The sequence below is a fragment of the Pempheris klunzingeri genome, chromosome 20 (genome assembly GCF_042242105.1).
Source record: "Pempheris klunzingeri isolate RE-2024b chromosome 20, fPemKlu1.hap1, whole genome shotgun sequence".
NCBI classification, from domain to species: domain Eukaryota; kingdom Metazoa; phylum Chordata; class Actinopteri; order Acropomatiformes; family Pempheridae; genus Pempheris; species Pempheris klunzingeri.
The window spans coordinates 2,007,666-2,021,109 of NC_092031.1; the positions used below are offsets into that span (position 1 = coordinate 2,007,666).

The following is a 13,444-nucleotide window of genomic DNA, read 5'->3' on the forward strand; positions in this document are numbered from 1 at the left end:
CAGATCCGGCATATTCCTCTAAGTCCTCGTGTGCAAACAGGCCCCAGTCTGTGCTATCAAAACAGTCTTGGAGCATCATAAGACAACAATAAGAACAAGAACAATATACGTACTCATGACAACAGTATGTACAGTGGAGGTAGTTGTAAAAAGTAGTTCAAGTATAGTGCAAATGTGCAGTTTGGGACTATTGCACAGTGGTTCCTGAGTCTCTGAGACCAGGGAGAGTTCATCAGGGTGACGGCCTGGAGGAAGAAACTGTCTCTGTGTCTGGTGGTTTAACAGACAGGAGGAGTTTAAAGAGTTTCTGTGCAGGGTGTGAGGGGTCTGCAGAGATGTTACCTGCCCTCCTCCTGACCCTGGACAGGTACACGTCCTGGATGGAGGGCAGATCAGCCCCAATTATCCTCTCTGCAGAGCTGATTGTCCTTTGCAGCCTGTGCCCGTCCTGTTTGGTTGCCGATCCGAACCAGACCGTGATAGAAGTGCAGAGAACAGACTGGATGATGGCGGAGTAGAAGGTGATCAGCAGCTCCTGTGGCAGGTTAAACTTCCTGAGCTGTAGCAGGAAGTACAACCTCTGCTGAGCCTTTTCACAGACAGAGTCTATGTGGGGAGTCCACTTCAGGTCCAGAGAAACTGTGGTTCTAAAGCCTGACCTAAGCAGAACCATAACCATATCAAATTAGAGAAACAGTCTTGCTTTGAAGATTTGTAACATTTTTGAAGTTGCTGGTAAATGTATGTTGTCTGGTGCAGTTATTCTGCAGTGTCTCTGCAGTCAATCTTTTAACTTGGCAGACAATATTGAAGCAAATTGCAGTCAAACACTAACAAAGACTTCCTCTGTTGCTATTGATGTTTCTCCATTACAATAGTTACACACATCGTTGTCCTCTATCCTAATATCTGCTAAGGGAACTCCATCTTTCACATTATTGATTTATTGTTGTTCATTTTCAAATTTTGCTATTACTATGTTAGAAAATGACTGCCAATGCTGAGGATCACTGGGACTCATTGATGTTCTCACTAGCATGAAGTAATGTTACCAGAGATATTGGTGTGAATATAAAGCCAACCTTATCCATAATGGCTGTGTGTGTGTGTGTGTTTCAGTGTTCCCTGAAGATATCCAGCAGCTGTTGGTGATTAAAGAAGAGGACCCCCCTCAGTGGAGCCCAAACCTGGAGCAGAAGCACCCAGAGCCCCTCCACATAAAAGAGGAACAGGAGGAAGTCTGGACCAGTCAGGAGGGAGAACAGCTTAATAGACTGGAGGAGCCTGATATCACCAGGTTTCCATCCACTGCAGTTCCTGTGAAGAGTGAAGATGAAGAGAAACCTCAGTCTTCACAGCTTCATCAAAGCCAAACTGAGGACAACAGAGAGGCAGAGCCTCCAGTTAGCAGCTCAGCTACACAGATAAAAACAGAAAGTGGTGGAGAGGACTGTGGAGGATCAGAACCAGCCAGGAACCAAGATCCAGATGGTCACTCACAACTAAGTACTGATGAAAAGGCTTCAGAGATTGAAGTCAAGAATGAAGACAGACAAGAATCTTTGGCAGATTCTGGTCCTGAAAGTAAAGACAGTGTCAGTGGTTGGAAGGAGGCCAGGGAGTCTGAGTCAGATGTAAATACTTGGGAAGGTTCACAGACAGTTCACAAAGAAGAGAAGCAGTTTGGTTGTGATGTTTGTGGGAAACAACTTAGAAGTCAAGACAACCTAAAGAGACACATGAGATGTCACACAGGAGAGAAACCATTTGGTTGTGGTGTTTGTGGGAGACGATTTGCAGAGCGGGGACATGTAAAGACACACATGAGAACCCACACAGGAGAGAAAGTCTTTGGTTGTGATTTTTGTGGGAAACAATTTAGAAGAAAAGAAACCCTAAGGAGACACATGAGAATCCACACAGGAGAGAAACAGTTTGGTTGTGATGTTTGTGGGAAACAATTTAGAAGACAAGAAACCCTAAGGACACATATGAGAATCCACACAGGAGAGAAACCATTTGGTTGTGATGTTTGTGGGAAACAATTTACAGAACAGGGAACCCTAAGTAAACACATGAGAATCCACACTGGAGAGAAAAAGTTTGGTTGTGATGTTTGTGGGAAACGATTTACACAGCAGGGACACCTAAGGACACACATGAGAATCCACACAGGAGAGAAACCATTCAGTTGTGATATTTGTGGGAGACGATTTGCATTGCAGGTAACCCTAAGGACACACATGAGAATCCACACTGGAGAGAAAAAGTTTGGTTGTGATGTTTGTGGGAGACGATTTGCAGAGCAGGGAAAACTAAGGGGACACATGAGACGTCACACAGGAGAGAAACCATTTGGTTGTGGTGTTTGTGGGAAAAGATTTATACAGCAGGGAACCTTAAATAAACACATGACAGTCCACACAGGATAGAAACTGTTCAGTCGCAGGATTTGTTGTGAAACATAACTTGTGTTGGGATGAACTATTGCATTTTTTAGAATTGTAATATTGGCCCATCCTCTATAATTTCTGTATCTCTTCTCACCTTAATTTTGAAAAATGGAAAAATATCTAGAAATGCAACCTGGATCATATCTTCATCCTGGTTGTTGGATATGCAAAAGTACCTATGATGTTTTTTCTTCTTCCTCTCCCTGTCAATTGACCATGAATTGAGTGTGAGAATTGTTTAACATTCAACATGGCGGACATTTTATGTTTCTCCAAACCAAGTGTTCATTAGATTTTAACATTTTCTGAACCAAGATTTTTATGTAAACATTTCTAGATACCTGCATAATAAAGTCAATGTGTTCTTGTCTATGTGCATATATAGGCCTATAGGCTGCTCTCATTCAGTGTTAGTCTGTTCCTTTTATTCCCAGTGGAGAATTTAATATGTTAAGATTAATTATTAAAATGATTATTGTAAGGTTGAGCATCTGACTCCACTCTGAAGTTGTTCAAAGACCTGGAAGCAGCTGGAGAAACAGTTTTATTCTGTGCACCTCACTCCGCCTGAATACCTGGACGACGAGGAAGAAACTGGTGGAGAATCTGCACAGTAAAATATCAATGACTGTCAAACAGTAGAGAACAGCAACACACTCTTATAGTGTCTACACTCTTTCACCCGAAGAAGAAGAAGAGGTCACGTGGTTTCCTTTTAAGCGCGGAAATGCCTGTCACCTCGTGGTTTGTACTTCCTGGTTTCTTGACCAGGCGGCTTTTCACTGTTTTCACTGCTGCTGCTTCAGTAACGTTTAAACGGAGTTTTAAGTAGAAAAAGCTTCTGTCTGTGTGTTTAGCGACATGTCGAAGCTCCAAAGGCTGAGAGCTTTGCTGAAACAGCGACTGGATGCGGAAGATGAGATATTTGAGCTGTTTGAAAGAACAATAGCAGATTTCGAGGAGGAACTGACTCGTTTAAAAGAAAACGAGCGACGGTACAAACTACTGGATGCGGTTTTCAACCCTAAAGTCCATTTACACAGTTTAGGTTTGTACATGTTCATCTTCTCTCTTGCTCCTCTTATTAATCGCCACAGTGCTGCTGAAGTTAGCTTAGCTTGCTAACTAATAGGAGGCAGAGTTGCAGCCTCACCGAGGCTCATGTTCACTTTAGTTACTAATATAAATCACGGTGTGATGTTCTCAGCTGGTTTAACTGTGTAAAAGTAAAGTCTAACCTCTTACCTTTTCTAACTGAGGATCGTTTTAGCCATTTATTTCAGCTTTGTCTTTACTAGAATGAGCAAACGGAGGTGAGAGAGTTTTGGAGAGGGAGCTCTGGTTTTATTGAATTCAGTCTTTTTTACTGACCTTTACAAGATACTTTTTGACTTTTTGAACTATTTGAAGTACTTTTAACTCAGGTGTTGTCGAAGACCTGACAAAGAGATTTTTCCCCCACAATAATAACATGTATCATCAACTCCAAATTATGAGGTTAAGGCTCCTCGATCTCCATTTTGGAGTGTAAACCACCACCTGCTGAATGATTTGTTAAACTCTTTTCTCATTTATATCAAGTACAAAACTCCAGCTGATATAATAACTTAGCAAATATCAGAATGAGAATCAACTTTATTTGGCCAAGTTTGTACAAGCAAACGAATTTGAAACTTGTTTCTCTATGTACAGCAAAAAAGTAAGAAATAAACTACAACAATAAGAACAAGAACAATATAAGTACTCATGACAACAGTATGTACAGTGGAGGTAGTTGTGCAAAAAGTAGTTCAAGTATAGTGCAAATGTGCAGTTTGGGACTATTGCACAGTGGTAGATGGCCCCAATTATCCTCTCTGCAGACCTGATTGTCCTTTGCAGTCTGTGCCCGTCCTGTTTGGTGGCCGATCCGAACCAGACCGTGATAGAAGTGCAGAGAACAGACTGGATGATGGCGGAGTAGAAGGTGATCAGCAGCTCCTGCAGCAGGTTAAACTTCCTGAGCTGTAGCAGGAAGTACAACCTCTGCTGAGCCTTTTCCCGGACAGAGTCTATGTGGGGAGTCCACTTCAGGTCCAGAGAAACTGTGGACTCTTGACCTCAGCAGAACCATAACCATGTCAAATTAGAGAAACAGTTTTGCTTTGAAGATTTGTAACATTTTTGAAGTTGCTGGCAAATGTATGTTGTCTGGTGCAGTTATTCTGCAGTGTCTCTGTAGTCAATCTTTTAACTTGGCAGACAATATTGAAGCAAATTGCAGTCAAACACTAACAAAGACTTCCTCTGTTGCTATTGATGTTTCTCCATTACAATAGTTACACACATCGTTGTCCTCTATCCTAATATCTGCTAAGGGAACTCCATCTTTCACATTATTGATTTGTTGTTGTTAATTTTCAAATTTTGCTATTACTATGTTAGAAAATGACTGCCAATGCTGAGGATCACCGGGACTCATCAATATTCTCACTAACGTGAAGTAATGTTACCAGAGATATCAGTGTGAGTATAAAGTCAACCTTATCCATAATGGCTGTGTGTGTGTTTCAGTGTTCCCTGCAAATGTCCAGCAGCTGTTGGTGATTAAAGAAGAGGATCCCCCTCAGTGGAGCCCAAACCTGGAGCAGAAGCACCCAGAGCCCCTCCACATAAAAGAGGAACAGGATGAAGTCTGGACCAGTCAGGAGGGAGAACAGCTTAATAGGCTGGAGGAACCTGATATCACCAGGTTTCCATCCACTGCAGTTCCTGTGAAGAGTGAAGATGAAGAGAAACCTCAGTCTTCACAGCTTCATCAAAGCCAAACTGAGGACAACAGAGAGGCAGAGCCTCCAGTTAGCAGCTCAGCTACACAGATAAAAACAGAAAGTGATGGAGAGGACTGTGGAGGATCAGAACCAGCCAGGAACCAAGATCCAGATGGTCACTCACAACTAAGTACTGATGAAAAGACTTCAGAGATTGAAGTCAGGAATGAAGACAGACAAGAGTCTTTGGCAGATTCTGGTCCTGAAAGTGAAGACAGTGACAGTGAAGACAGTGAAAGTGAAGACAGTGAAAGTGAAGACAGTGAAAGTGAAGACAGCGAAAGTGAAGACAGTGACAGTGACAGTGGTTGGATGGAGGCCAGGGAGTCTGAGTTTGAAGTAAATACTTGGGAAGGTTCACAGACAGTTCAGACAGAAGAGAAACAGTTTGGTTGTGATGTTTGTGGAACAAGATTCAATCATAATGGCAATCTGAAGGCACATATGGTACTTCACACTGGAGAGAAACCATTTGGTTGTGATGTTTGTGGCACAAGATTCAAACATCTGGGAAATCTGAAGAATCATATGAGAATCCACACAGGAGAGAAACTGTTTGGTTGCGGTGATTGTGGGAAAGGATTTACACAACAGGAATCCTTAAAGTACCACATGAGAATCCACACAGGAGAGAAACAGTTTGGTTGTGATGTTTGTGGGAAAAGATTTACACAGCGGGGATCCCTAACGAGACACATAAGAATCCACACAGGAGAGAAACTGTTTGGTTGTGATGTTTGTGGGAAACGATTCATAATGCAGGGACACGCAAGGACACACATGAGAATCCACACAGGAGAGAAACCATTTGGTTGTGATGTTTGTGGGAAAAGATTTACACGACAGGAAGCCCTGAAGAGACACATGAGAATCCACACAGGAGAGAAACTGTTTGGTTGTGGTGTTTGTGGGAAACAATTTACACAGCAGGGAACCATAAGGAGACACATGAGAATCCACACAGGAGAGAAACTGTTTGGCTGCGGTGATTGTGGGAAAAGATTTTCACAACAGGTAACCTTAAACAGACACATGAGACTCCACACAGGATAGAAACTGTTTGGTTGCAGAATTTTTTGTGAAACATAACTTGTGTAAATGGCTTGGGATGAACCATTTCTTCTCACCTTAATTTTGAAATATATATTTGAAAAATATCTAGAAATGCAACCTGGATCATATCTTCATCCTAGTTGTAGGATATGCAAAAGTACCTATGATGTTTTTTTTTCTTCCTCTCCCTGTCAATTGACCATGATTTGAGTGTGAGAATTGTTTAACATTCAAGTTGGCGGCCATTTTATGTTTCTCCAAACCAAGTTTTCATTAGATTTTAACATTTTCTGAACCAAAAATTTTTATGTAAACATTTCTAGATACCTGCATAATAAAGTCAATGTGTTCTTGTCTATGTGCATATATTTATATATAGGCTGCTCTCATTCATTGCTCGTCTGTTCCTTTTATTCCCAGTGGAGAATGCAATATATTAAGATTAATTATTAAAATGATTATTGTAAGGTTGAGCATCTGTGGCAACCATAGAAACAATAGAGAGACCTGAAGGAATCCCCATTATAACTAGAAAGGTAAACATGATATGCACTGACTGAACAAAGATTAGAGAAATAAAATGAACATTTCTCAATACAAACTTTATCAAAATACATTTAATGTCTTAAAATCCTCCATTTACCATTTAGACAGAAGGAAGGATTGACAGTTTAAATAAAAGTGCCTCAAATGCACCACAAGTGGAACACAATAGCGTTGATATAAACATATCTAGAATTGTTAATGTATTAACATGTAATAAACACATTTCTCATCGTGACAGACTGCAGAAGTTACTGCCAACACTTAAAAGCTGCAAAGATGATAATAAAGTTTACCGCTGAAACTCCACTACTTCCTGCTGTTTGATTATCTGTTGTCAGGGACTCATTGTCACACCTGCCGACTCGTACGTTGACTGCACTCCACATGAAGTAGTACACCAATGCCCCCTGCCCCCATACCTGCTCTCACTCCTTTCACATCAGAGGATCCGTCACTTTAAGTGTCTAACCAAAGCAATTAGCCACCAAAGGAGGAAGTTGTTCAAAGACCTGGAAGCAGCTGGAGAAACAGTTTTATTCTGTGCACCTCACTCCGCCTGAATACCTGGACGACGAGGAAGAAACTGGTGGAGAATCTGCACAGTAAATATCAATGACTGTCAAACAGTAGAGAGCAGCAACACACTCTTATAGTGTCTACACTCTTTCACCCTAAGAAGAAGAAGAGGTCACGTGGTTTCCTTTTAAGCGCGGAAATGCCTGTTATCACGTGGTTTGTACTTCCTGGTTTCTGGACCAGGCCGCTTTTCACTGTTTTCACCGCTGCTGCTTCAGTAACGTTTAAACGGAGTTTTAAGTAGAAAAAGCTTCTGTCTGTGTGTTTAGCGACATGTCGAAGCTCCAAAGGCTGAGAGCTTTGCTGAAACAGCGACTGGATGCGGAAGATGAGATATTTGAGCTGTTTGAAAGAACAATAGCAGATTTCGAGGAGGAACTGACTCGTTTAAAAGAAAACGAGCGACGATACAAACTACTGGATGCGGTTTTCAACCCTAAAGTCCATTTACACAGTTTAGGTTTGTACATGTTCATCTTCTCTCTTGCTCCTCTTATTAATCGCCACAGTGCTGCTGAAGTTAGCTTAGCTTGCTAACTAATAGGAGGCAGAGTTGCAGCCTCACCGAGGCTCATGTTCACTTTAGTTACTAATATAAATCACGGTGTGATGTTCTCAGCTGGTTTAACTGTGTAAAAGTAAAGTCTAACCTCTTACCTTTTCTAACTGAGGATCGTTTTAGCCATTTATTTCAGCTTTGTCTTTACTAGAATGAGCAAAGGGAGGTGAGAGAGTTTTGGAGAGGGAGCTCTGGTTTTATTGAATTCAGTCTTTTTTACTGACCTTTACAAGATACTTTTTGACTTTTTGAACTATTTGAAGTACTTTTAACTCAGGTGTTGTCGAAGACCTGACAAAGAGATTTTTCCCCACAATAATAACATGTATCATCAACTCCAAATTATGAGGTTAAGGCTCCTCGATCTCCATTTTGGAGTGTAAACCACCACCTGCTGAATGATTTGTTAAGCTCTTTTCTCATTTATATCACGTGCAAAACTCCAGCTGATATAATAACTTAGCAATTATCAGAATCAGAATCAACTTTATTTGGCCAAGTTTGAACAAGCAAACAATGAATTTGAAACTTGTCTCTCTATTTACAGTAAAAAAAAAAGTAAGAAATAAACTACAACAATAAGATCAATAAAGTACTCATGACAACAGTATGTACAGTGGAGGTAGTTGTGGTGCAAAAAGTAGTTCAAGTATAGTGCAAATGTGCAGTTTGGGACTATTGCACAGTGGTTCCTGAGTCTCCGAGACCAGGGAGAGTTCATCAGGGTGACGGCCTGGAGGAAGAAACTGTCTCTGTGTCTGGTGGTTTAACAGACAGGAGGAGTTTAAAGAGTTTCTGTGCAGGGTGTGAGGGGTCTGCAGAGATGTTACCTGCCCTCCTCCTGACCCTGGACAGGTACACGTCCTGGATGGAGGGCAGATCGGCCCCAGTTATCCTCTCTGCAGACCTGATTGTCCTTTGCAGTCTGTGCCCGTCCTGTTTGGTGGCCGATCCGAACCAGACCGTGATAGAAGTGCAGAGAACAGACTGGATGATGGCGGAGTAGAAGGTGATCAGCAGCTCCTGTGGCAGGTTAAACTTCCTGAGCTGTAGCAGGAAGTACAACCTCTGCTGAGCCTTTTCACAGACAGAGTCTCTGTGGGGAGTCCACTTCAGGTCCAGAGAAACTGTGGACTCTTGTGTTTATACTGCAAACATCAATACATCTTAATGTTGCAAAATCCTAATTTGTGCATGGAAATGCAGGATATCACTCTTTTCAAACTCAGCCCTGCACACTTCAAAAACTGTGAGAAGAGCTCAGAGAAATTACAGAAAATCATCTCAGAAAACAACATTACTCATCTTAACTGACAGAAATTTGTAACCTAACAACAGCAGCAGCAGTTACTGACTGTTTGATCGAGACCAAACTGTTTTTGACACAGTGTTTACTGTCAAGTAAGTAAAATAAATGATGAAATGTTTCTAGAGAGAGAGCTCTTCTTCAGGACACTGGTGTAGATTGGATGAAAGAAGGTTAAGGCACTGCTCACGTGACGGTACGAGGTTGGGGTGGTTAGACGGGTCAACAAAACATTTGATGTTGACACAGGAGACCAGTGTTTGTTTCTCCTCTATGGACAGTCACCGTAGGTCTTTAACAGTGACCTTGGTCATTCCCTAACTTTACCCAAACCAGGATCTTTTATCTAAAACTAACTGGGTCATTAGGTTCTAAAGCCTGACCTAAGCAGAACCATAACCATATCAAATTAGAGAAACAGTTTTGCTTTGAAGATTTGTAACATTTTTTGAAGTTGCTGGTAAATGTATGTTGTCTGGTGCAGTTATTCTGCAGTGTCTCTGCAGTCAATCTTTTAACTTGGCAGACAATACTAAAGCAAATTGCAGTCAAACACTAACAAAGACTGCCTCTGTTGCTATTGATGTTTCTCCATTACAATAGTTACACACATCGTTGTCCTCTATCCTAATATCTGCTAAGGGAACTCCATCTTTCACATTATTGATTTGTTGTTGTTCATTTTCAAATTTTGCTATTACTATGTTAGAAAATGACTGCCAATGCTGAGGATCACCAGGACTCATCGATGTTCTCACTAACGTGAAGTTACCAGAGATATCAGTGTGAATATAAAGTCAACCTTATCCATAATGGCTGTGTGTGTGTTTCAGTGTTCCCTGCAAATGTCCAGCAGCTGTTGGTGATTAAAGAAGAGGACCCCCCTCAGTGGAGCCCAAACCTGGAGCAGAAGCACCCAGAGCCCCTCCACATAAAAGAGGAACAGGATGAAGTCTGGACCAGTCAGGAGGGAGAACAGCTTAATAGGCTGGAGGAGCCTGATATCACCAGGTTTCCATCCACTGCAGTTCCTGTGAAGAGTGAAGATGAAGAGAAACCTCAGTCTTCACAGCTTCATCAAAGCCAAACTGAGGACAACAGAGAGGCAGAGCCTCCAGTTAGCAGCTCAGCTACACAGATAAAAACAGAAAGTGGTGGAGAGGACTGTGGAGGATCAGAACCAGCCAGGAACCAAGATCCAGATGGTCACTCACAACTAAGTACTGATGAAAAGACTTCAGAGATTGAAGTCAGGAATGAAGACAGACAAGAATCTTTGGCAGATTCTGGTCCTGAAAGTAAAGACAGTGACAGTGGTTGGAAGGAGGCCAGGGAGTCTGAGTCAGATGTAAACACTTGGGGAGGTTCACAGACAGTTCACACAGAAGAGAAGCAGTTTGGTTGTAATGTTTGTGGGAAAAGATTTTCACGACAAAGAACCCTAAAGCCACACATGAGAATCCACACAGGAGAGAAACCATTTAGTTGTTATGTTTGTGGGAAACAATTTGGAGAGCAGGGAACCCTAAGGAGACACATGATGAGCCACACAGGAGAGAAAAAGTGTGGTTGTGATGTTTGTGGGAAAAGATTTGCACGACAGGAAGCCCTAAAGAAACACATGCGAATCCACACAGGAGAGAAACCATTTGGTTGTGATGTTTGTGGGAAACGATTTAGAAGACAAGAAACCCTAAGGACACACATGAGAATCCACACAGGAGAGAAACCATTTAGTTGTGATTTTTGTGGGAAACGATATAGAGGGCAGGGAACCCTAAGGACACACGTGAGACTTCACACGGGAGAGAAACCATTTACTTGTGATGTTTGTGGGAAACGATTTAGACAGCAGGGAACCCTAAGGAGACACGTGAGAATCCACACAGGAGAGAAACAATTTGGGTGTGATGTTTGTGGGAAACAATTTAGAAAACAAGACACCCTAAGGATACACATGAGATGTCACACATGAGAGACACCATTTGGTTGTGGTGTTTGTGGGAAACGATTCAGCCAGAAGGGAACCTTATATAAACACACAAGAATCCACACAGGAGAGAAACCATTTGGTTGTGATGTTTGTGGGAAAAGATTTATACAGCAGAGAACCTTAAACAGACACATGAGACTACACACAAGATAGAAAATGTTCAGTTGCAGGATTTGTTGTGAAACATAACGTGTAAATGGCTTGGGATGAACTATTGCATTTTTTAGAATTGTATTATTATAATAATAATTTCGGTATCTCTTCTCACCTTAAATTTGAAATATGGAAAAATGTCTAGAAATGCAACCTGGATCATATCTTCATCCTGGTTGTTGGATATGCAAAAGTACCTATGATGTTCTTTCTTCTTCCTCTCCCTGTCAATTGACCATGATTTGAATGTGAGAATTGTTTAACATTCAAGATGATGGCCGTTTTACTGTGTTCTTGTCTGCATATATATATATATTTTTTTTTCTGTAACAATTAATCCACCAGTATGTGCAGCTCTTTAATCAGAATGATGTATTTGAAATGATATAAAAGGAATCTGGAGTAGAGGAACTGATGGACTGGACAAGTCAAAGTCCAGACTTGAATCCTATCAAACAGATGTGGGATTTATTGAATTAGAAAATAGATCACACACAAATTTAATCCAAAGCAAGTCTGAGGGAACAGCTGGGAACTATTTGGAGCTCAATAACAAAAGAGACGGTCGAAAGGAGGAATCAGGGATTTTTGGTTAAAATGTGTGAATTAAAAATATGTGAATAAGGACTATTTAGTTGTTCCAGTTTGATATACATATATATATATATATACACACACACACACACACACACACACATATATATACATACATATACACACATATATACATACATATACATACACACACACACACACACACACACACACATATATATATAGGGTTCACAAAAAGTTAGGGATATTCGACTTTCAGGTGAAATTTATGGAAAATGTAAAAAGTGAATGCTACAGTGATATTATATCATGAAAGTAGGGCATTTAAGTAGAAGCATGCACTGGTGATTTCTTCATCTTAAACAATGTATTTGTAGAAAATCTACCAACAGTGGAGGGTAAACAACAACAAAACATTTCAGTGTCTCAGTAAATTGGGACGTGGCCAAAGGACGTCCACTCCTCTCCTTTCTGTGACTCTTCCAGTCTCTGTATCACTGTTCCAACCTCCTGATGACACTCTGTGACCCTCTAAGCTCAGTGAACACCTCCGTCTGAGGACTTCCTGTTTGAAGCCTCCAGTGTTGAGGTGCTGCTGATCAACTGTTAGGTGTCGTCTTGGTCTCATGATGTCAGAATGTGAACAGCAGGATGAGGAGGACTGTTTAAATACCAATTCTAACTGAAGCAGGAAATGTATTGGTGGATTCATGGATCAAACCTGTTGTGAATGTTGCTGTTAAGCTTCTTGTTAGAAAACAGCAGCTGGTGCAGAAAGTACTGAGACACTGAACAGTTGGACATGTGCATTCAAAGGTTTAGAGAAGTTCACATTAAGTTCACCTGGAAAGGTTAGAATGTATTTTAGGTTCATCCTGAAATTTCACCTGAAAGCTGAATATCCCTAACTTTTAGTGAGTAGTGTGTGTGTGTGTGTGTGTGTGTGTGTGTGTGTGTATATATATATATATATATATTTATATATAGGCTGCTCTCATTCATTGTTAGTCTGTTCCTTTTATTCCCAGTGGAGAATTTAATATGTTAAGATTAATTATTAAAATGATTATTGTAAGGTTGAGCATCTGTGGCAACCATAGAAACAATAGAGAGACCTGAAGGAATCCCCATTATAACTAGAAAGGTAAACATGATATGCACTGACTGAACAAAGATTAGAGAAATAAAATGAACATTTCTCAATACAAACTTTATCAAAATACATTTAATGTCTTAAAATACTCCATTTACCATTTAGACAGAAGGAAGGATTGACAGTTTAAATAAAAGTGCCTCAAATGCACCACAAGTGAAACACAATAGCGTTGATATCCACATATCTAGAAATGTTAATGTATTAACATGTAATAAACACATTTCTCATGGTGACAGACTGCAGAAGTTACTGCCAACACTTAAAAGCTGCAAAGATGATAATAA

General features: G+C 40.8%; 3 protein-coding genes across 3 annotated transcripts; all 3 read left to right on the plus strand.

The window, feature by feature from the left end:
- Positions 1–115: 115 nt before the first annotated feature.
- Positions 116–2,825, plus strand: LOC139220144 (zinc finger protein OZF-like). The gene is made up of 3 exons (XM_070852212.1): positions 116–124; positions 437–521; positions 1,120–2,825. The coding sequence occupies exons 1-3, from the start codon at positions 116–118 to the stop codon at positions 2,430–2,432; spliced, it is 1,407 nt and encodes a 468-aa protein (XP_070708313.1). The 3' UTR covers positions 2,433–2,825.
- A 2,794-nt stretch (positions 2,826–5,619) lies between these two features.
- LOC139219396 (gastrula zinc finger protein XlCGF57.1-like) lies at positions 5,620–6,324 on the plus strand. The gene has a single exon (XM_070851219.1). It carries the CDS (start codon positions 5,708–5,710, stop codon positions 6,314–6,316), a length of 609 nt encoding a protein of 202 aa, XP_070707320.1. The 5' UTR covers positions 5,620–5,707; the 3' UTR covers positions 6,317–6,324.
- A 1,290-nt stretch (positions 6,325–7,614) lies between these two features.
- Positions 7,615–11,529, plus strand: LOC139219388 (zinc finger protein 235-like). Its single transcript, XM_070851213.1, has 2 exons — positions 7,615–7,898; positions 10,137–11,529. The coding sequence occupies exons 1-2, from the start codon at positions 7,712–7,714 to the stop codon at positions 11,276–11,278; spliced, it is 1,329 nt and encodes a 442-aa protein (XP_070707314.1). The 5' UTR covers positions 7,615–7,711; the 3' UTR covers positions 11,279–11,529.
- Positions 11,530–13,444: the final 1,915 nt, after the last annotated feature.